At 41.0% G+C, this 23,615-nt stretch overlaps 2 protein-coding genes across 2 annotated transcripts; one reads left to right on the top strand and one right to left on the bottom strand.

Annotated features, from left to right (window-relative positions):
- Positions 1 to 421: 421 nt before the first annotated feature.
- On the top strand, positions 422 to 12,864 carry vps35l (VPS35 endosomal protein sorting factor like). Its single transcript, XM_073490158.1, has 30 exons — positions 422 to 517; positions 1,865 to 1,964; positions 2,169 to 2,351; positions 2,463 to 2,582; positions 2,709 to 2,733; positions 2,911 to 2,987; positions 4,002 to 4,130; positions 4,230 to 4,314; positions 4,392 to 4,448; positions 4,612 to 4,708; positions 4,965 to 5,012; positions 5,566 to 5,659; positions 5,891 to 6,091; positions 6,238 to 6,284; positions 6,999 to 7,110; positions 7,196 to 7,312; positions 7,400 to 7,453; positions 7,547 to 7,627; positions 7,727 to 7,789; positions 7,869 to 7,954; positions 8,050 to 8,130; positions 8,338 to 8,401; positions 9,547 to 9,645; positions 9,726 to 9,803; positions 9,938 to 10,052; positions 10,255 to 10,394; positions 10,610 to 10,775; positions 11,371 to 11,489; positions 11,802 to 11,951; positions 12,099 to 12,864. The coding sequence occupies exons 1-30, from the start codon at positions 501 to 503 to the stop codon at positions 12,195 to 12,197; spliced, it is 2,904 nt and encodes a 967-aa protein (XP_073346259.1). The 5' UTR covers positions 422 to 500; the 3' UTR covers positions 12,198 to 12,864.
- A 1,337-nt stretch (positions 12,865 to 14,201) lies between these two features.
- Positions 14,202 to 22,885, bottom strand: get4 (guided entry of tail-anchored proteins factor 4). The gene is made up of 9 exons (XM_073489678.1): positions 22,713 to 22,885; positions 21,479 to 21,557; positions 20,530 to 20,611; positions 19,751 to 19,900; positions 19,183 to 19,321; positions 18,560 to 18,700; positions 18,355 to 18,430; positions 17,742 to 17,814; positions 14,202 to 16,798 (listed from the first exon to the last, which is right to left on the bottom strand). The coding sequence occupies exons 1-9, from the start codon at positions 22,850 to 22,852 to the stop codon at positions 16,707 to 16,709; spliced, it is 972 nt and encodes a 323-aa protein (XP_073345779.1). The 5' UTR covers positions 22,853 to 22,885; the 3' UTR covers positions 14,202 to 16,706.
- Positions 22,886 to 23,615: the final 730 nt, after the last annotated feature.

Raw genomic sequence — 23,615 nt, 5'->3', positions numbered from 1 at the left:
CTAACAGACGTTTCACTCAACTGTAGCGAACAAACACGTCTTCCGGTGGACCGCTGGAGGAATGTCGATTTTTTTTAAGCACAATATAGCGGTGTTGGGTCAAATACTGACCCACCAGGATACATTAGTTTGGTTCATTTATTCTAATTAACACATTAGGCAACAAAAAGTTCAGTGCACAAGTTCAGTGCACAAATTAAATCCAAAGTGGGACCTCTTCATCTTTATTCTTCTCTTTGGTGGCAATTCGCTTGAGAGCGCGCAATGTTTCCTGGGAAATGAAGTTGTACTGTGCTGTAACAGTTCGTTTAAATGTCCCTGAATTCACGCTGTCGTTGTTACGAACGGGAAAATAACGCCGTATTCCATTGTTACATTATCAGTCCTGCAGATAACAACAAACATTAATGAATAGACCGGCCATTTGAAACAAAAAAACAGCGCTTTCTCTAAACTTGGCATAACCAGGAAGTACTGAGGTGTCATATGATGGTAGAAAAATGGCTGCGGTGCAGTGGTAAGATGCTCTTTTTCTCATACAAAAACTCTCAGTATGCGCAAAATTAATCGGTTATATCATGTATATATTGACATTTTTCACTTTTTTGAACGTACCAAAGCGTGGGTCGTGAGCTTAATTGTAATTTAGCGTGCCAAATGAAATGTCCACTTTTTATTGCAGGTTTTCACCATAACATCTCCAAGTGTTGTTATGGCTGTGGCCTAAATCAAATACCCTCTATGACTATGTTTTGGTTGTCGTCTAGCAAAGCTTATGGGGATGTGTTATAAGATATGACACAGGGTTTTTTTTAGCAGACGTTTAGGAACTTAAGATTTATCTACGTGTGAGGACGTACCCTGGATTACTACTAAGTTTTAATATCATTTTGTCATAAACATATGATAGGTTTTTTCCCCTTTAGAGTTGTTACACAGTCCAGATGGTGAAAGCAGCAGTGCGTCCTTACACAAGTGTTTTTGTCTTTCATTCTCTAGAGTAATACTGTAATAACTCATATCTCTGTCATGAGCTGACACTTGCCTCCCATTCTTGACAGCTGGGTGTCCTTTGTCACACAAGACCTTCATCTTTGTGTTTTTTCCATAATAGACAAGCTGTTCTCAGAGGAAAATAAGGTCCCCAGAACACTGTTTGAAGCTAGAAAGGTGGCAGGGTCCGCCACATATAAACAAAGTTAAACAGTATGAGATGAGTTGTCCTTTAAGGTCAGTTTGTTTATTCAGTTTATTCAGTCACAAAAACAAAACGAGTTTGTTTATTTAGTTTGTTTAGGCATTAAAAATCAATCAGTGAAGATCTCTCTCTCCTGATTAAAATTTCTTCCCCCAAAAAAACATAATGCACATTTAAAGGTGCATTATGAATTTAAGTTTAAAACATCCAGAAATTACCTACAAATTATCAACAGAGAGGTGAAAAAAATAACAATTTGGGCTTCTTCAAGGACATCTACTGTATGTGTTGTGTTGCAGAGATATCTACTGAAGTTAACAAGCTAACCAGCTCATCCCTAACCACCTTGTACCTCAGAAGGTGAAAGTCCAATAGGAAATAACACCGACACTCTGGTGCTCTGAGCTCTCAGTTTGGGCAGAGTCAGCTAATAGGAGAACTAGCTACATGGCTAACTGAGCTAAAGAGCTAATTTTAGCTACGGTTAGCAGCAGTTATGGGTTACTCTGGTGATATCCTGCTGCCTATTTGAATTCGAGTTAATGCAAGTAAATAACCACTATGCCAAATCAGAGTGTCAATATAAGCCCACACGGTGACTGGAAGGATAGTCAGTAGAAAAAGCTGAACCTGTTGTGGTCTCCTGTCTGTCTGTCGTGTAACAAGGCGTTCCCGTGGGCGCAACTATGACACAGAGCTGCAGAGATGTGGTCCTGAAGCTGCTCCGGTTGAGTTTGGAGACTACCATCCCCTCAAGCCCATCATGGTAGGCCATCTGCTGTTATCACTGTTTTCTTACCACTTCGACTCTTCACAAACACCACTCTGTCAAAACATGGCAGTATAGTTCAACACAGTCTGTTATGTTATATGACAGAAATTAAAATCCACCATTGACGTGGTGAAAATCATAATTCAGTTGTTTGATGGCCCTGTATCAGCTCAGATCTCCTCCCCTCTCTCCACCCAGGTGACAGATACAAAGACCCGCCGCGGGGCTCGTAAAGGCAGCACCTCCTCGTCTTCCTCCTCCTCCTCCTCGGCACCCGCGGACCCCCTCAGCTCCATGCTGGATGGGACCGACCCCCTCTCCATGTTTGCTGCAGCCTCGGCCAGCGAGGCTCCGACCATGTCACACAGCGCCTCAACCGGGGTAACACGTACAGACCAGTTGATATTTAGACAAATGTTTTTCAACACACACAAGACATGGAGAGGCGATGATACCCAAACTTGTTTTTAAGGAGAGATATTGTGATTCCAGGACCTGGGGAGGAAGAGAAGGGAAAAGGAGGAAGAGGCGGTGGGACCGGACTTTGAGCCCTGGTCGTCAAAACGAGGAGAGATCCTGGCCAGGTTCACCACCACCGAAAAACTCTCAATTGTGAGTCATCCTCCATCAGCAAAGACCGAGTTGTTCTGTTCCTAAAGAATTCTGTGTGATCAGAGGTTGTGTGCAGAGCTTTGCTTTGTTAGACCGGAAATAATTCCAATTTCTTTGTCTTCATAGAATCTTTTCATGGGCTCTGATAAAGGTAAGATCTGTGTTTGTATTCATCATAATAATTTAATTAACTTGGAATTTTCTCAGTGTTCCGAAACATTTCTAAATTGCTAACTGTTGACATTACGAACTTGTTAAACGCATCAACTTACGATGATACGACAATAACACATCAGAAGCTAACTAATCATTCCTGCTGTCCCTGCAGGAAAAGCTCCAAGTCCAGGATCAGCAGTTTCAGAGAAAGTTCGTACTCGCCTGGAGGAACTGGATGATCTGGAGGAGGTACGTTTTCTCTATAAGTGCACGTGAGACATACAGGCTTGTTTGTGTCTGGCTTGTTTTTTTTCTCTGTGGTGGAGTCTTTAACGGCAGCAACAGTTAGCAGCAGTTAGTGGCTAATCTGGTGAGTATGAATTCAACAGGTGGCAAATTCTTACATATTGCACCTTTTAAACATTGTCTCTATACACTTATCAATCTTGCTTCTGGTTTCCTGATTTATTCTAGGGCTCTTGACTTTTTCAGTGACTGTCGTTTTCTATTTATGTTTCTGTGAAAAGTGTCAGCTGTCTCCATGGTGACCAGTTGCTTTCTTTAGCTGCTGAAGTTCATTGTGCAACAAAATGTGAGGGCGTCTGCATCAAAACAAATTTCTCAAGGTGCACGACATGAACGGAAACATGAAGACTTTTTTCTTTCGACAATATGTGATTTTTGTCGAGCAACAGTGTTGAGCGCCCTGCCATAAATCAAGTTTTAGTGCAGAGGTGGCCAAACTTTTTCACATAGAGGGCCTAAATGAAACTTAATGGTGGGCCATGGGCCAAAAGCAAACACCTATTATATTGTTTAGATGCTAACTGGTACTACAATCCCAATTCCCTTAATTGACTGACATCCTGTGCAATTGTCACTCAGCACACCATACTAGGATTATCATCATCAAATCATTTGCTCATTAATTAATTAAAGCCACGCCAACTTAAATCTAGACGGACTAACTTGTGGCAGCCCTGCTTTAGAGGTTCAATTCCAAATGTATTCATTTTAAAATCCTCTTCACTCCTGGTACTGTAAGACTCCTTGAATCAAAGTGAACGCTCAGTTATTTGTGTTTATATGTAAGCACATACTGTACACACATCACACACCACAAAGGTACCTAACTGCCTCCATTGGTGCTTAGATAAGCTGCAGCCCAATAGATTTTCATTGACCATCACTTAAACTAAGCAGAGTGAATCCATATGAGAGCAAGGATGTGTTATGGACCTACTTGTTTGTCTGCGTGTTCAGGGCTCCCAGAGAGAGCTGCTGAACCTCTCCCAGCAGGATTACGCCAACCGCATTGAGGAGCTGAACCAGTCCCTGAAGGAGGCCTGGGCCTCCGACCAGAAGGTCAAAGCCCTGAAGATTGTCATCCAGGTAATCCAGCAGTTTAAAACACGCAATCACCAAAACAATGAGGAAAAATCTCTTGTCTCGTGTGAAATCATCAGCGCTGATCTGTGATCTGTGTTCCAGTGCTCCAAGCTTCTGTCAGACACCTCGGTGATCCAGTTCTACCCCAGCAAGTTTGTTCTCATCACTGATATCCTCGACACTTTCGGTGTGTACAGAAGCCTTATTTCTCTCAGCTCAGTAAAAAATTGCAGGTTTTCTGACTGTCATGTCACTTGTTTGTAGGCCGGCTGGTGTACGATAGAATCTGGACCATGTGTTCGGACCCAAGACCCCTACCAGGTACAGATGGGATGTTGTGTTTGCTACCTTCCCATATCTAGTCGGATTTAATTTCAACCTGTTGGTACACACGAGGTCAAAGCATTTAGACTTTTGTCTAGCTTCTGAGGGGACACTGCACATTATTTATTGAGTATGTAATCTTGTTTTCCTACGTCTTCAGAGTCCTTCACAGTTGAAGATGTGAATGACACGGCAAAGGAGACGTGTCTCAACTGGTTCTTCAAGATCGCCTCCATCAGAGAGCTTCTGCCCAGATTGTATCCTTTACCACTGTCAGCAAAGGGCCTCATTGCTTCAGTCTCTCCTCGAGGACCACAGCTAATGTCAGACCTATTTTGACTTGGGACTTCTGATCCCTCTTTCTGTTGACTCTCATTTTTTCTTTTTTCTTTTTTTCCATATCTGAGCATTAGTTTTATATTTAGAAGAAGAGGTAGACTGTCTTGGTATAGGTTGATTTGCTTTTTTTTTCTTTACCTCGGATAAATTTGACTCTTTAACGTTTGTGAACAGATATGTTGAGGCTGCCATTCTCAAGTGTAACCGCTTCCTAAACAAATCGTAAGTTTTTTGCATTTGCACTTTTGCATCCCAATAATCCTTTAGTTCTGTATAGTACGCATATTGTATTCTGCCTTTACTTGTTTCACTACCTTAGTTAAATAAGGTTCCAACTAGGCTTTTTATCCTGTCATGCACATTTTGTGGAGGCCCAGAGAGGCAAGTGATAACAAAAAAATCTGGGGTTCCAATTTTCAATTTTTCTAACTTTTTTTGTTTTAGTTTTTTGTTTTAAAAAGCTGAGGTATGTTGAAACAAGACATTTTTTCTTTTTCCCCCATCTGTTAAAGTTTTGACCGGTTTGTTTTTGTTATACTCATTTTGGCCACACGAGGCTGAAGTGGACCCCTACCCATGTTCAAAATAGGACTAAAACCATTCATGTTTTCCTCGTGTGGGCAAAATGAGTATTACAAAAAAAAAAAAAAAAAGATGACCCTGGCAAAAAAAATATTCACCTGCCAAAACTTAAATAAAAAACCTTCTTTGCACCCACCTTTCTGCTTGAGAGGACTTTCAGACTAATAACACGGCTTGCTCTCGCCCTCCACAGCGGTATTCAGGAGACACTCCCTCGGTTGACAGCCATGATCAGAGGGATCGGAGACCCTCTGGTGGCAGCGTACACCAGAGCTTACCTCTGCAGGGTGAGACTTACCGACGTCTTACTTTACATCCTGTGTTTTTGTCTTTCTCTCTTTCTCCAAGTCTTTTCTTCCCTGTTTCTGCATTGGTGGGTTGATACCAGTGGGTGAGGTATGGAAGCCCTGAGAGGCATGTCCAGAGAAACCTCAAGTTATTCCCATGATCACTGGTTCAGGGGAATCAAGGAGGTCTTGGGCCAGAGATAAGTGATCCAGTGCCCTCTCTCCCTCTAGGTGGGCATGGAAGTCGCCCCCCACCTGAAAGACAGCCTGAATCGCAACTTCTTCGACCTGCTGGGCACCTTCCGGCAGATCAGTGGGGAGAGTGTCCAGAACCAGCTGGTCCTGCAGAGGGTGGAGGTGCCCGAGTATCTGACGCTTTATTCGCCCGCCATCAACTGGATCCTGCAGTGCATCGCCTACAGAGCTCCAGAGGCATGCAGTCACACACTTTTTACTTGAGCCTATTCAGATGGATTTTTTTCATGTTAAAATATGTTGAATGTTGGCAGAAATGCTTAACTTTTTTCTAGTTTCAGTGTCGGACTCAGTCAAAAATACTGTTCGTGTTTCCTTTTCAGCCTCTGCTAACGGAGATGATGGAGAGATGCAAGAAGCTGGGGAACAAGTGAGTAATAATGAGGTGAATTTAATTAGTAGGTTTATTTCTGTTGGGGAAAGACAAGGTCCTACAAGAGGTACATGTCTTCACTTAAAAAGCAATATGTTACAGTTCATCATATTATGAAGCGTACCTGAGTACCCAGCCCCCACCAGGGGATGAAAGATAAATCTCAGGGAGTGTAGGATGATTAACAGGAGGAAAAAAAACACATATTTCTGCTACACCAAATGTTTTTTTTTTTTTCAGACTTTAATCTAGTGTTTGCTTTTCCCTTTTGTGAATTCCAGAACAGTTGTACCTCTATCTTTTCAAATCAGTCAGTACATGGCAGTAGCAAAACAAACTACACCTACAGACGCTCCTCTCTCCAATAGAAAAAAATTACTCCTGGATAGCCTCGTCAGTAGTCCCGCCTTTAATTCTGTGAATAGTTTAGGCCTAGTGGCTAGTTTGGCACGTAAGAATTGATTTAGCACAGCTGCTCTGTTGTTGTAAGCGGTGCTGGCTCAGACATGTGTGAGCTGACCAATCAGAAAAAAACTGTGTTTTTGAGCATTAAAGCATGTAAAACTATTCTAATTCTACGATTACGACTGGGTTGACGAAAGATTGTCCATGGAACTACAGCTCATGTTTCAAGGGTTTCTTTTTGAGGTGAAAAACAGGGAATTTCTTTTCCACTGCAAAAAAAAACAAACTTGTTCTTTTTTCCTACAGTGCTTTGCTGCTGAATTCAGTCATGAGGGCGTTCAGGCCAGAGTTTGTAGCAGCCAGAGCAACAGACTTCATCGGTATGATCAAAGACTGCGACGAGACCGGCTTCCCGAAGGTCAGAGGACATCAACAGTTGTGATGTGGTGATCCATTAAATATAAATGTGCAAATAAAAAGCTAATCCTTCGTCTCCTTTCCAGCACCTGCTGTTTGGGTCTCTGGGTCGCAGTCTGGCCTGTGCTGACCCTCCAGAATCCGAGAGGCTGACGATCCTCAATGAAGCCTGGAAGGTCGTCACCAAAGTGCGCAGTCCTCAGGTACTGTGAGGACAATGCTGCTCACGCACAGATGTGTATTTTCCATTAAAACAGGTTATGACTGTATATGCGATTTTTGTTTTTTAGGATTACGTCAACTGTGCTGAGATCTGGGTGGAGTTCACCTGCCGACACTTCACAGTGAGTAAATCACAGCAGAGAGGAGGCGCTTTGGCACTTGTTATTGTGTATAATTTAGAATGACTCCTTCCTTTCTTTCATCTTTTTTCTCAGAAACGTGAGGTCAACACTGTCCTGGCTGACATCATAAAACACATGACTCCTGACCGGGCGTTTGAGGACGCTTATCCACAGGTTAGCAGCTCAGCCCAGTTCCCTTGAAACTGAAGCATTCCTCCTCCTCCTGTCGTCTGCTCAGTTGTGACTCTAACTTATTTTTTTCTCTGCATCCAGCTGCAGTCAGTGATCAGGAAGATCCTCACCTACTTCCACGACTTCTCTGTCCTCTTCTCCATGGTGAGCAACTACGATGAAACATTGGAGGCCTGAAATAATCAATAATAAATGATCTTAACCCAATGTCTCTGTTTCCCAGGAGCGTTTCCTGCCATTTCTCGACATGTTCCAGAAGGACAGCGTGAGGGTGGAGGTCTGCAGATCCATCATGGAGGTCTTCATCAAGTGAGAGATTGATGAAATAATGAGATTTATTTCTCTTTTTGACACAAAAGTGGCAACTTCTCACAAATGTTGCATTATCTGTTTGTCTCCTGCAGACACCAGGTGGAGCCCACCAGAGACCCGGTCATCCTCAACGCCATGTTGCACATCTGCAAGACCATGCACGACTCTGTCAAGTAGGATATTTCTTTGTGTGATTGTTAATGTTATATACTACTTATTACTTTCATTCTTTTAGAGGCTTGGAGAAATATATAATATATAAATATTTAATATGAATTAGAATGTCAGTGAACATCTATTTTTCTTTCAAGTTTCCGCTCTGTTAAAGTAGATGGATACTAAGTCATCAGTCAGACATCTGTCTCCTCTCTGTATTGCAGCGCTCTCACTCTTGAGGATGAGAAAAGATCTTTGGCTCTGCTTATCATCGGCTTCATCCGCATGGTGAGACTCCTCAGACGTTTGTCTGTGACTTAGAAATAAGACGTTTTCTAGATGTTATTTTAGATTTTCTTACTGAGAAACTATTCATTAGTCTGTCTCTATACTTTCTGACTTCCATTGTATTGTTTAAAAACAGCTCACAAATACGTAGTATAGTTTTTTTTTTTTTTTAAAAGGCAAACAGGAGCAAATTATGTATTTGTTTGGGGCTGTTTGTGGAAGATTAATACACATGTGGTTATGTGGAGTACTTCCAGTAGCAGGCTGGTGTGCGTTTACCTGGTGAGGCAGCAGAATTGCATGGCTTCAAGCTTTGCACTTGTGGCCAAACACACAGTGATTGAACCAATTAGCGTCATATGAGGAACTACTGGCAGCTACAGGCATTTAGATGCTATAGCATCTGTTATATCAGAATTGGAGAGTTAATTTCATTCAAAGAAACAAAGAACGACACTGAAAGCATTCTTGATTGAAGCCACTAAATGTAGCATTTCATCTCCCCCTTCCATTGCATTCAACACCACTGTTGTTTGAATCATCTGCCCCCTCAAGTAGCTGGCAGTTGCTAACATAGCTAGCAAACATTAACGTTGCTTACACTTGCTAATGTTATTTATTGTAAAAGATGATTTGTCTACATAAAAATGTTGTTGATATGACCTTTAATGCTCTACTACAGTCGATCTGACTGGTTGAAGTTAGCCAATAATAGATGGTCATAGACAGATGGTTCGTCCAATCACCTGCAAAGTATTTTGTGAAAGTGCCCACCCTTTTCTAAACAATTTCCTTGTGTAAAAAGCCATCTGCTGGTCCAGTTAGGTGCATGTGGGGCTGACTAAAATAAGTACAGAGCCAATGTTAATGGCAGAAACAAACACCCGGTGCACATCACTGATTTTTGAACAAGAATTGGAGCTCTGTGGCACAGAGAAATAACATATATCAGGCTGTGAATGCACAGACGATATATGTTAGTAGGATTTTTGGATTTTTGTTCTATGGGATGTGATAAAACTTGCCTCCTCACATTGTTGTTATTAACAACAATCAATCAATGACACTACAATGTAATTGTAGTTAATGTAATAAAATACCATTGTCTCTTCTTCTACTCATTTACTTTGTCTGTTTGTGTTTAGGTTTCTTTTGGTCGTGACTTCGAGCAGCAGTTGAGTTTCTGTGTGGAGGCCAGAGCCACCTTCTGTAACCTGGAGCCAGTGCTGGTGCAGCTCATTCATGTAAGCATACATCAGTATATTTCATTTGTATGTGATATTCGTGCGCACACCATCCTCAATGCTCAAAGTGTTGTTTCCAGACGGTGAACCAGCTGGCGATGGAGACCAGCAGGGTGATGAGAGGGAGTCACTCCAGGAAAACAGCGGCTTTTGTCAGGGTGAGTCAACCTCATCCGTCACACAGAATCACGTATCGTCACAGCACCAGACAGGAGGCAGACAGTGTTTGAAATCTGGTATCATCAACCAATCATTGCCAATTCAGGGACTGTTCTGTTTACCTCTCCTCCAGGCGTGTGCTGCCTACAGTTTCATCACCATCCCGTCTCTCAGCAGCATCTTCAGTCGTCTCAGCCTCTACCTGCTGTCTGGTCAGGTTGCGTTGGCAAACCAGTGTCTCTCCCAGGGTGAGCTGCTGCTTCTTTTAAGGATTTTCAGCAAATGAGATGATGGCCAGTTCATTTTATCTTGTTTAATTAGTCATTCATAAAATTCTTCTTCTGTTTTCTTCCCCTTCTTTCCTCTCTTCTTCACTGATTTCCTAATTTTCCTTTCTTTGTTACCACCTGTCCTTCCTCCCTCTGTCCGCCCTTCTTTGCACACCTCCAGCGGATGCTTTCCTAAAGGCAGCGGTCAGTATTCTTCCGGAGGTTCCTCGCTCCATCAGCGTGGAGGGGAAACTCCGCTCCTCAGAGAGCTTCCTGCTGGACTTCATCAACAACTTCCTGGCCACGCTTCTGGTTGTCCCGGTAACACAATCCATCTCCTCTCATAAGCCTTTCAGAACAGAAAGATAAGGAAAATCATCCAAAGCAGAAACATTCAGCACCACCGCATTCCTCTGTTTAGACGTTTTAGTTCGGAGGTCAGGTGTAGTTTTAGAGTCAAAGACGATGAGGCACCAAAGCAACAGGCCAGTCTCCCTAAATGTTACACATATGTGTGTGTGCGAATGTGTTTGCAGGACCACCCAGAGCACGGCGTGCTCTATCTAGTTCGCGGTCTGCTCAACATGGTCCAAGATTACACCTGGGAGGACAACAGTGACGCCAAGGTGCGGGTCTATGTCAGTGCTCTGCCCCTGCTGGCCGCCATGAGCCAGGAAACCTACCTCTACTCCATCCCTAAAGGTCAACACACACACGAACACACACACACACACACACACACACACACACACACGTGTTGTAAGTGTTGTAAAAATACTTCTTATGAACTGTACTGCTCATGTTTTTTCAGAAAGAAAAAGTCAGGAGTGCTCAGATGTTTAAAAATAGTGTGATGAAGGTGCTGTTTGGTAGGAAACACAGAAGGTCAGAAAAGAAAGATCCAAGGCACTCTTCTGTCAAAAAGTTTAAAAAGTCTTTATTCAGATGGCTATTTCATGCTGGAAGTCTTAAATACATTGGATATGCATATTAAAAGCAAGCAAGCTTTCTTAAAAACAAATCCAGGTGACAAGATTAATTTGCTTTCTCTGAGCACTTATTTTTAGAACACTAAATCCATCATTTTCCCAAATTTCAGAGAACAGAACTTCCTAATCCTCCTCTATGGATTACTCCAAGGTTAATTTCTGTATACGTCTGGATTACCAGGTTTTAAGTGTTGCATGACAAGAGGCTGTACTTTTAATCTTATCCTACGCTGTAGAGGTTTATGGAGGGATCTTATGCGAGCATTTTTTCAACTAAATTGATAATTTTTCTTCTTTCCTGGATTCAGTGGACTCCAATGAGACACTTTATGGAGGAGACCCAAAGTTTTTATCAGAGATCAACAAGCTGTGCGAGACCCTGATCGGACAGATCCTGGACCACCTGAAGGCTCTCGGTCGGGACGAGGTGAGGCAGAAGTGCCCACTGCCATCGGCTGCAGTGTTTTGTCTCCTCCTGTACTTTATTGTATTACATTTTTATGGCTCCATGCCGGCAATAGCCGTGGCCGCGTAATGCTTCCAGATTGTCCATCCGTCTTTCCATCCTATTATTGTGAACGTGATATCTCAAGAACGTCTTGAGGGAATTTTTTTCAAATTTGGCACAAATGTTCGCATGGGCTCAAGGATGAACTCATTAAAAATTGGTGGTCAAAGGTGAAGGTCATTGTGACCTCACAAACCCTGACTGACATTATTCCTCTTGCCCCCTTTGCAGCAGAGCACACGGCGTCAAGGCGCTCTGGCCTTTTCCCTGTTCGGTGTCCTGCTGGCTCATGGTGACCTGAGGAACAACAAGCTGAGCCAGCTGGCTGTCAACCTGTGGAACCTCAGCCACAAACACGGATACTGTGAGACTCGTGTCTCAGTGAGTTGATACACAGTCACATCTCCAACATATGTAACCATAATTCATTTAAATGTTTCTTATCTAAGGTGAGTGCAGCAATCTCATTCATTGAACATGCTTCAGGTGAATGCAGCATTAGTGACTTCCTGTTTGTCTCTGCTCCAGGTTCGGACTCTGGAGTACATCAAACACCAGGCTCTGCAGCCTGACATGAGTCACCTGACGGATACAGTCCAGAGGCTAGCACTACAGTCCCGCACCTGAACATCAACCTCAACGAATTTTGTTAAAGTGGTTGTGCTCCAAGATTGTGTAAATAAAAGATGCCAGCAAGCACGAAGAAGAGAACATGCCCTAATGTATTCTGAAGAGGTGTACATGGATAAAAAGCACTTTGGTTACGTGGCACTGAATGTTTACCGTCAGTTTGGACCAATGTAAAAAGCTCAGTATTGATACTTGTAGACTGAAGTTACAGGAAGCTGTTCTTGTGCCAAAATTCCTTGTTTTTGCCATTTTCAAGTTAAAAATAGCAAATAATTGAACCATCATAGTACAATTAACCCTGACAGAAAAAATATTTAAAGATTGTCAATTTCTCTTATGCAGTGTCCATGTTTTGGGGGGTACTTTAACCAAAATACATTATTCAGAAGAAGAAAAATAACACTTCTCTGCATGTTCTCTGCTCTACTGTATAGTCACAAGTCACTGACTTTTAGAAGAGGCCAAAAGAGGCATTATAAACATGTCTGGTGTTGTTACCTGCAGTGTTTCCCTGCACCTTCAACAAAGAACAAATTCCACCACATCTGATCTCTGTGTTACAACATAATCTAGCTTCAAACATACAGTTTTTATAATGTAATATTGCAGGTTTAGTAAGTGATTTAACATGTTGTCCTCTTAATAAATGTGTAAAAATAAACAATCGTCCTGCTTTGCTGATAGACTATTTTTCACACGGCGGCCATTTTCCTCAGGGTGGAAAGCTCACATGATGGGATAATGTTATGTGTTCCAAGTTGCAAGTCTTATAAACGTAGGGAATCTGAAATTATCATTTCACCACTGTGTCATTGATCAACACCTAAAAAGACAATGGCTAGTAAAAATCCAGAGGGACATTGGGCCATATTTCAAGGTAGAACAACATATTTGACAACTCGTTAACCAACAACAGCTCATAATAACCACTTCATAGCTCACATTACTATTTGATAGTGTTACACAACATGATATAAAGAGCATAAATAAATCGTAAAATACCAATACACATCATGGACACATTTATTTAAGCCTGGAAGTGACACACACTGGATATAGTCAAAGAGTAATGTTTGCTTGTTAGTGATTGAATGCTAGCCAGATTCCCATACATTTATACGACTTGCAACCTAAAACACAGCAGCACGACATTATCCTAACATTTGAGCTTCCCACCCTGAGCGTGACATCAGAGGAAAATGTCCGCCGTGTGAATGTGGTCTGTAGGATAAAATGGTGTCCTATAGACCAAAGTTATGACACTTTATATCCAAAAGGTGAAAGGTCAACTTCACATGACATCATAATATTCTGTGAAAAATGTTCTGGCCAATGTTGAACACCATAGCTCAGCAACTTGAAGGATGCGATGTGGTAATTCTAGTCTCTCCTACATTATAAATGACAATTTTGGTTTTCTTTCCCAGTACCCCCTGCACCAACGTTTTTAATAGGGATATGGATGGAATGATGGATTTTTTTCAGCTGATACCGAAATCACCTGCTTCTCATGGCCCGATACTAATTGGTAAACCGATTTATTTTTGTATTTTAAAAATAAGTTCCTAACCTGTAGTTTATGCACAGCTGACAGTAAGAAAGGCCAATACGTAGTGAGCAAACATGGATGATTTCATTTTCCGCAGCTCAGATTTGTCGTGTGAAAGCTTGCAGACTTCTCTCTCCTCTCTGAACCCTTGTGGTACATGTATAGCAAATTGCAGCTGTGTGGTCTTCCTCCGAAACTGTAAAAAATGTCCACATCAGCAACTAATTGTTTGTCTCTCTACTCTACACTGCGTGGCTTCTCCCAGGTTTGCACAATGGGCTTCGATTGTTCGTCTCCTTCTCCTCTGTGTTAATTGGCGAATCACAGTCCAACTTTTAAGATGCAAACAGCCCCCGACTGTATCAGAGTTTGTAAATGTTGCAGTAATTTATCAGTCTGATGCATATCACGCACCCCTTATTGATGCAATAAAAAAAGTGGACAGGACAATATTAGTTTCAAGACATTCTCAAAGTCTTCTCAGTTGTAGTTTATTTACTCAATTAGTGAATCATCGAAAAGGCAAACACTCCCCTTTAGTTCTCAAAGGAATAGAATTATTAAAAAAAAACAAAAGCAAACAGCTGTAATGATGTTCTCTGACAGATTCGGTCACACACCCTTTTTTTCCACTGCCAGATAATTAAAAGGGGGAATTCTAGCAAAACTGACTTTCAGGTTAACAAATAAATGATCTGCTGATGTTTTATTCCTCTCTGCAGTCAGCGAACTAAAGTGTTAACACTGAATAATAAAACTTGTGTGATGTGTGTATCAGAGCATGTTCTGTGGTATTGTTTAAGTGATCGATCTCTTTGGAAAAATGTGCGCAGTTGAGGAACCTAAAAGTCAATTTTGCCTGATTTCCCTTCAGACGGTCGACCTCAGTGGTGGGAGGTCTGCAGGAAAAGACAACCCTCCTTAACAAATGGGACCTTCCATCACAATTAAACACAATACTGTTAAAGCCGAGTCATTGAGATATCTGTTAGCGGTTTTCTTTTAGATTTTATTTTTCAGTCTCCAATGGCCACTGCTGTTAAGGCTTTGTCTGCCACCTTGCTGCTTTCCTTCTCTTCAATGCCAACATTAATAGATATAATCACAGCAGAGTATGTACATCGACAACTCAATACTATTCTATCTGTCCCTCTGTAGCACTACGACGTCGAGCCAGCTAGTCCTGTACAGTACGCCAAAACAGCCAATATTAAACGGGAATTTTATCAAACAAAGAATCATGCAAATACAATGAGTAAAATGTTTCAAATGAACCAATAACCTGTCATGTAACTGAATAAGTTATTAAAACAACTCATTTTTGTGGAATTATTTAAATCTGTTTTTCATTAATGCAGGAAACTTAAAGGAGTTCTTTCAAGCTGTGTACTGGTTCATTTATATATTTTATTCTATTCCATCACACAATTATTGATTTCATCATTTCTTTTTTAGTATTGGCCATTTTGGTATTCTGTAAGTCCCACACAGATAATTACATAGAAGTAAATAAACTCTAACGTAGAGTAAATTACTCTACGCTGGAAGACCTCTGGACTTTCCTAGGTCCCTAATATTAAATTAAATTTGATTCCCCATTTTAAGATGATCTGGAGCACAGGTTAGAATAATTTAAAATAAAATCCTAAAACAGCTGACCTGAACAGTATGTCACTATGAGGACAAAAAGAAGCTGAAGATTGAATGATGTGAGACAAGAAAAGACAGCTATCCAGAGGAACGAGTAGAGCGAGAGTGTTCTCTGAGGGCCAATCAAGTTAACACTGATAAACGGTAGCTATTGTATGAATCACACTTCCGGTTGTGCACTAATTGAAATGATGTGGGACTCCTGATCCACCTCCAAGAGGAACTGTTGTAACGGAAAAACACCAAATTAAAAACAGAATGGAGAAAGAAAGACAAGTCAGAAGCAGCTAGGTACACAGCTTTTGTAACATGAAAAGCAAGACTCACTCCAACAGGTCATCTCACTTTGCTCATCTGATGAGAATTTTTTTTCTTTTTTCTTTTTTCTTCTTCACAGAGACATGTAGACAGTCAGAGCCATCAACCAGCAAAACACAAACTCGGAAGTGCTTTAAACGCTTCAATGCAAACTGTAAACAAAAAAATAAATAAAACAGATTTCTCCTCATAATTCCTCTTGGAGATGCAAACAAGCTGCAGATCAGCAAGTGCACGGTAAAAAGTGGGCCCTCTACAATGGAGCTATTATTATAAAGGGTTTGTTTTGTTGATATTTAAGATGCAAGATGACCTCTAGTAATAACTTACTCTGTTGCCTTTTTGTCCATTTAGCTAACTGACAAACAAGATGAGAAACTAAGAGTTGGCCATGACTACAACTACAATTTAATCTACTACTGAAAGAAGAACATTTTAACGGAGAAAGTTGTTGACAAGTGCCAACAACAGCAGCTCTGCGTGGCCGTCTGGCAAACAAAACGTTTGGATAATCTTGGCCGTGAGTTGATTAAACCCTCTTTTAATGATGTAATAATCAGTTATGAAGGGGGTTTCATGTGTGATGCTCTCCTCTCCACTGGGAGACTGCAACCATTCCCGTCTCTGGGGGCAGGTTTTCACAGGGAGAGGGTTTGTTATGTTTAAAAATCATACACCCTAAACAGAGAGCAAGAGTCCCAAACTGACAAAAATAATGATTAAAATAATATAATTTTACAACAATTCAACAGGGGAAGAGTTTGCAGTTTGGCGCAGCCAGTCCCGGCAGTGCTGAGAGGGATGTTTTGGCGGCCTGATACTTGCTCTGATTTTAGACTGGATGGGTAGGGAAGGGGTTTTTGGAAACAGCACGCCTCTGAAAACACAGACCGGCGCCTCGCCCCACCCTCGTTGTGGAGGTGAAGGAGGGAGGCGGCGTGGTCTTCCTCTTTTTTGTGTGTTCGTTTGTTCTTTGTCCTGGGGCAGGCTCAGTCCAGCTCTATGGGGCTGCTGTCCTCCTGGGCTTCTTCACCCACATCATCCTCCTCACCCGAACCCATCAGGCTGTTCAGCAGGTTTCCTGCAGGATGATACATAGTGATCGTCATTCTGTGCATACAATGCTGCAACGGTGCACACTGTACAGACAACAACAACTTTCTTTCAAGGGATGTACATAAACATGCAGGGACACCTGTCATGAACATGCTGGAGTCTTTATGACTGTTGTCATTAAGTGTCTTTCAGCCTATTATGTCACTTTTAAAAAGGTGCACTACATAGTTTTTGACAGTTTGTGGAAAAAAACATTAGAATGGCTGAGTTCTTTAGTATTTGCTCAGCATACCATCTCTGACTGTACTGCCCTAATGGTGGCTAGCCGGCGTTAGCAATGTTAACGTTGTTGTAATGTGAATGTGATGGAAGGGGGGATGTGGAATGCCACCCTTCCACTGCATTAGTTGATAGATTAATCAACTAATTAAAAAAAAAGAATGATTAGAATAATTGATAAGTAATGGTTAGGTGCAGCCCTAGATTACTTTTATACCTACAGCCATGTCGGCACTTCAAATTAAGCGTTGCCAAGATTTATTTTTCAAATAGTGGTGTTTCAATATTTCTGTAGCATTTTAAAAAGGAATAGTCTGACATTTTAGGAAATAAAATACTGTGTCAAGAAATAGTTGGGAAGATCAATATTACTATCATACAAGATAAGCTTAGCATAAAGACTGGAAACGGGGGGAAACAGCTAGCCTGTCCAAAGGTAATAAAATCTGCCTACCAGCTCCTCTCAAGCTTACTATACCAACAGTACAGACTCAGCTCTCTGCTGGTTGCCTTCCTGATAACATGACTACAGAAGTCACTGCACCCAGCCAATGTTTAGCTCCTTATGTGCCATAAAGACATGATGGCATGATATCAAGTTGAGTTTTAGCAGCACATATGGGGAACAAAACTTGTGTGTAAATAATCTTTGACATCAGTTCAAATAAACAAAGTCCTGGTCCACTCACCTAGCAGACCACCATACGATGGGGACTGTTTGGGTGGAACTCCAAAGAAAACTTGTCCTATTCTGTCGAGATACTGAGAAGCCAGGAAGAAGTCCAAAGGAAGAAGAAGAAGAGAGAGATGCGTTTGTGAATAAGATATGTTAAAATATTACAGCTGAAGACAGTCACTGTCTTTACATGGACTGAAACATTCCATCATAACATAAAAATGAAAACTGTCATGTTTTTGATTACCTTGAAAAGGTGGAATATGTAAGAATTTTAGCTCCTGTGCTAGTGGTGTAAACACCAACACTCCCCTGGTCCTCCGAACTCCCAGTCCAGACTGCTAGCTGCACAGCTAACTGAGCTAACTAGCTATTGTCAGCTAATTAGCAACAGTTAGCGGTCACTCTAGCAATATTTGTTTTGAAATTGACAGGCAGTAAATTCTTACATATTGCACCTTTAACCAGAGTAAAGGTAGAATCAAATTATGCAGTATAATACATAAGGTAATAATAATACAATAAATAATACATAAGGTACACATACAGTCACAATAATAAAGGCCATTTAATACCTGATTCATGGCAATAAATAACTAAGCATCAAGCAATTTTTTAACACTCACCTCATTATACATGGGGTCCCTCTTCAGGGAAGGTTGATATTGTTCACATAACACTGTGAAAACTGTTAATTTACCCCTGAAGATACAAAGAGAAGAAACATTTTAAATACTGTACGCTAAAATCCTCAGTCCAAGGAGTCTGTACAGATATACGACAGAATAAGACATACGTTTTTGAGTGTTAAAAGACAAGGTTTTTCCTCACCCATCCACTGCCAGCAGCAGAAACCAGATAAAGTTTAGCAGAGGCTGGACGAAGGGAGGGCCCTTCTCTAAGGACGGGTGTTTCTCTGTGTATGTGCTGAACACCACAGAAGCGCTGTTTTTGTTCTTTAAGCAGAGGAACCTGGAGGGCGGAGGTTCACATGAGGAATGGACAGAAATAGAAAAAGGAACAGGGGTTAAAAACAAAAAAAGAAGATGGGAAAGAAAACATGACACAAAGTGTGGCACAGAGGATGAAGGAGGAGAGAGAGAGAGAGAGAGAGAGAGAGAGAGAAAGAAAAGAGAAATCAAAAGACTTTTTAAAAAGGCTGCTGACGAACAGAAAATGGATCCGACTGCAGGCCAACATGCTGGAGGAGGATACATCAACACAACTACACTGATCCACTGAACAGACAGACTCTGAGTACTCCACCTTAAATCTAATAGAGCATTTTAGATTACATTTACTGAACATTACATACTGATGCGCTCATTTTCAGATTAAAAGTCAAGACATTTATTGGTGGCAAGCTGATGTTGGTTAAACATGGAAGGTGATTTCAGCTTTTATACTGTGATGATATCATAAACCTATTTTTGCGGGATCAACTCTTCACTTACTGTAGGACGGCCTGCGCCACAAACATGTCGACCTCGCTGCGGAAGCCTCGTGACGCTGAATACTCCACCAGCATCTGTGCACAGCCCTCCCCGTCAGACGAATGCAGGAAGTGGTAACGAGACTCACTGTAGTTTTGCTCTGGAGACACAAGTAGTTCAATATCCAAATTAAATCGATTAAGATATTAACTTTTAAGTAGGGACAGGGCAGCTTCAACATTACGAACAATATTAAGGGCAACGCACACCAGTGATGCCATACAGATGGAAGAATAAGTGCAGCAGTCTGGGGAGCGAATGGAATAAAAATGGTGCTTCCCTGGAGTGTTAACCGATGTCAGAGCTGAGAAAGAGGACAGTGGCCTATTGTGACACGTTACCTTGTAGTTTGTTTGTCTTTATGGAAGTATCTTTATGACTTTGACTGATAGATATTTGAATAATTAATGAGACCAAATGAGAGACTCAGAAACTTTGTTTGATATCAACTTACATTCAACATTTATAGTCTTGTGATGATCACTTGTAATTGTCCTTTATACCTTAGACTACATGATTAATCGATTACCTTTCCACAAGGTGACAGCCAGCAGCTGGTGTAGTTTTGGGTGACCCAACTTGCTGGATCCTCCTGTGGACCATTTCAAGGCTCTAGACACAAATGCTACTCTCTCTGGGGAGTTCTGGTCCATCTGGCTGAACAGCTTAGCCAGGTTTTCTACTCAACACACAACCACACACAGACACACACATCCAATAACATCAGAGAATGTCCGTTCTGATCTGAAATATCCTGCCGTCCTTCTGAAAGGCAGACTTAAAAGGGATTTGTTATTGTTATGGAGACTAGAGATATTACTAGCAGATCAGTACAGTATTAGCATCAATCAATAGTAGGTCAGTATATAGTGTAAATAGTTTGTATATGCTACATAAAGCATACATAAAGCCCACTGCCATCTCAATATAAATACAACTCACTACAATAAAACACTGGAACGTTTCATCAGGACACACTGTAAATAATGGAGACCTTGTAAAAACATTTTAACATTTGCACTTTTGGCAAGGGTAACCTTCTTCCTCTAAAGCATTATTTCCAAAGAAAGTTTAATTTAATTATTTTTTTCTATTGCTCAGTGGTGAAAAGTATCTCTCACTTGGTATAGAATGATCAACTTGAAAAGTTAAAATTTAATAATGGGACTTCTCAAACAGATAAGAAAGCAGAAAACAAATCCCTGCAACTATACACTATTAAACAACTCTCTAAAAATATATACTGTTTAGAACTGGTAGTCTTGTACATGATTAGGTGTCTTTTAAAGGCCGAAGGCTGCCACTCACCTAATATTTCATCTTCAACTTTCGCCTCAGATTTCTCCAACACCTCCAGTACCAGCATGGACAGATCTGCTGCACTGTTTTGCTGGGGATGAAAACACAACCAACCGTATTTTTAATTCCATATTTTGCAAGAGAATTTGGGTTTAGTTAGTTTAATCAATTGATCTTACATTACGTATCAGCCAACAAGCAATCTGCCATCTAATTGACTCCTGGCTTTCTTTTAATGCACACTCAAAGCTAGGGTTGTCATGATACTGGCATTTGTAACATACAAAATCCCTTGAAAAAATGTATGATGTTCAATAACACAGGGAAAAACTGACACATTATTCAGGGCATACAATTTTTGATGTATTATTAAAAGATTAATCATGCATGTACTGTGTGTTAGGCACAACAGTATCTAAGCTGATTTACTTCTGACAATAATCAAAAAAAAGGGAGTGAGTCAAGACGCTGTCGGAGAGAAGAATGTGAAGAAATTTCACAGAAGTTTTGATGTTATGTCAAAGATGTCTATGAATTGTGTTACAGTGATATGAAATATCTATTGAGATTGGCATGCTAACCAGCTAGCCCCTAGCCAGTTTTGTACCTCAAGAGGTGATAGTCCTATGAGCCACCAGTCTGGGCAGAGTCGGCTAATACAACGATAGCTGCACAGTTAAATGAGCTTACTAGCTAACAGCAACTAAAGTTAGGAGTATTTAGCAGTTACTCCCGTGATATGCTCCCACTTATTTGTTTGGAGTAAGAATTGGCCAATTCTTACATATTGCACCGGAATTATAATATACTCAATTATGCAAAAGTAGACAATAAACACAGTCAACCAACAAAGCTTCTGTGAAACATAACATTATAATTTCCTTATTTAGAGTGTTTCCATGAACATGTATACACTGAACACATAACCAACAAAACAGAAATCCAGTGTAGGATGTACCTGGTTATAGCTGAAGAAGAGTAGAGCGCCATTGTACATCAGCTCCCTGGCCTCAGCATGTTTAGCCTGTGACATGTACCTGATGGGAAAACAGAAGTTTCAGCACTACGCACATAAGATGATACCATCTTCTTATCAAGACTGACACAAGTCTTGTTTACATCATTCAAAACCAGTCCAGCATGGGGCTGCAAGATAAGATGTGTGCACACCAATTATGCTTGAGATACAAAACAAAGTGTCAAAATTATTACAATGATTAGAATAATCATATAATATTCTTGAAGACCAGGGGACAGCTGCAGTGGTTTTAAGATTTACATGTTTGAGAGGATTTCAGGAGTTAATGTTGCAGTCATGAGTGCTAGTCATGAGAAAGAACAAGAGAGGTAGAAGTAGGAGGGTACCAAGCCCAATCTGTCGCATGGGGAAGGTTTGGCCTTAACTGGATTGGATTTTGAGCAGATCACCTTGTTTAGTAAACTATTCTCGAGGTGGACAGCCAACCAGTTTGGTGACATAACTACCATCATTACCCCGAACATTATACGGGTGTCCATACTGAACCGAAGCAGGTAGCTATGTACACTTGCAAGTATGTGAGTGTTCATTGATGAAGTACACACTGGAAAACAAACCATAACTTATTCTGAATACGCATATGTCTGATTCTGCAAATATGGCAAAGTGTCATGTTAGCATAACCAGCTGTAGATCAAGCTAGTCAAAAAATATACCAGGTAGTAGGAAAAACATGTCAGGTTCAGACTGCGGTGGTGCAGTGTGTGGCTATCTGGCTAGCGCTAGCACAGCTGGACAGCTTCAACACACGTTAAGGAAATGACAGCGGTGAACAGAGCAGTTAGCCTCTATATTCTGACACTTTACACGTGACGAATCTGTTCCAAAGGCGCATATACACAGACTGTCTAGCTGTCTTGCATTAGCAGTCCAGCTAGCTCTGCTTCGGCTATTATCAGTTTGTGTTGCTAACACCTAGCTAGCTAACTAGCCGTAGTTATCAGTCCTATTTTGTGACTGTAGGAGATTGACACCACAGCAGTCCACACAAACAGTCGGACCGACGTGAGTGGGTGGGTCCGCGGTGAAATTCATCCAATCATAAACGGCCAGGCATAGAAGCAAGGTTGACAGTCGAATGATCTGGAACAGGCAGGCCCCAAAGCCAAATGACAATTACAACTGCACCTACGAGCGTGAAACGAAGACTTACCTAAAAAATAAAGTCCTGTACATCTGGTGTGCTTCATAGTAATCCCCTTTTTCTACACTGGCTCGCAGTTTTCCTTCCACCCTCTGTACACCTCCACGGTTCCTGGCACTGGAGCACCTCAGAGACTCCTGTTCCGACATCGTCGTTGCTCCGCAGCAGCGCTCGAGCCAAGTGTTGACAGTGGGAAACCGGAAAGCTTTAAACAAGACAGAACCTTCTCGCTTGCCGTAGCCGGTATATTGTGGTTATTTGGACGAAATTCATGAAACCTCTGTGAACGACTAAACAACCCCGATGGCAGCATGAGTACCCTCACACCAAGTATTATTAATTCATTATTCATTATAGGGAAACCATAGTTGTAGCCATAGATATCTATCCAATATTCCCGCTATAATAATAATAATAATAATAATAATAATAATAATAATAATAATAATAAAGAAATGCTGCATTTCTTCTCATTTTAAAAGGGTGATTTTGAAATGTGTTCTTTATTTAGCATTCAGAAACATTTTCATGAGACCTGTCCAACAAAGATGAAGGCGACTGTCAAGAATTTGATTATTCAAAGGGGCACTATGTTTATTTTGAAGAAGAAATTCAAGGACAGAAATTTAATGTTTACAATATTAATGAGGTAATAATACAAACTCAAGAAATATTTATTTATTCCATAACTGAATAAACAAGCTGTTCCCAGAGGAGAATAAGGTACCCAGAACACTGTTTGAAGCTAGAAAGGTGGCAGGGTTTACGTGGTGTGGATTGTATTGTTTTTTAAGCCCAGTTTGTTTATTCAGTCAAGAAAACAAGTTTGTTTATTTAGTTTGTTTAGGCATAAAAAATTATTCAATGAAGATCTTTCTCTTCTGATTAAAATTTCGTTCCCTAAACTACAAA

This window comes from Pagrus major, chromosome 20 (genome assembly GCF_040436345.1).
Source record: "Pagrus major chromosome 20, Pma_NU_1.0".
NCBI classification, from domain to species: Eukaryota; Metazoa; Chordata; class Actinopteri; order Spariformes; family Sparidae; genus Pagrus; species Pagrus major.
This window is presented reverse-complemented; position numbering and strand designations above follow the sequence as displayed.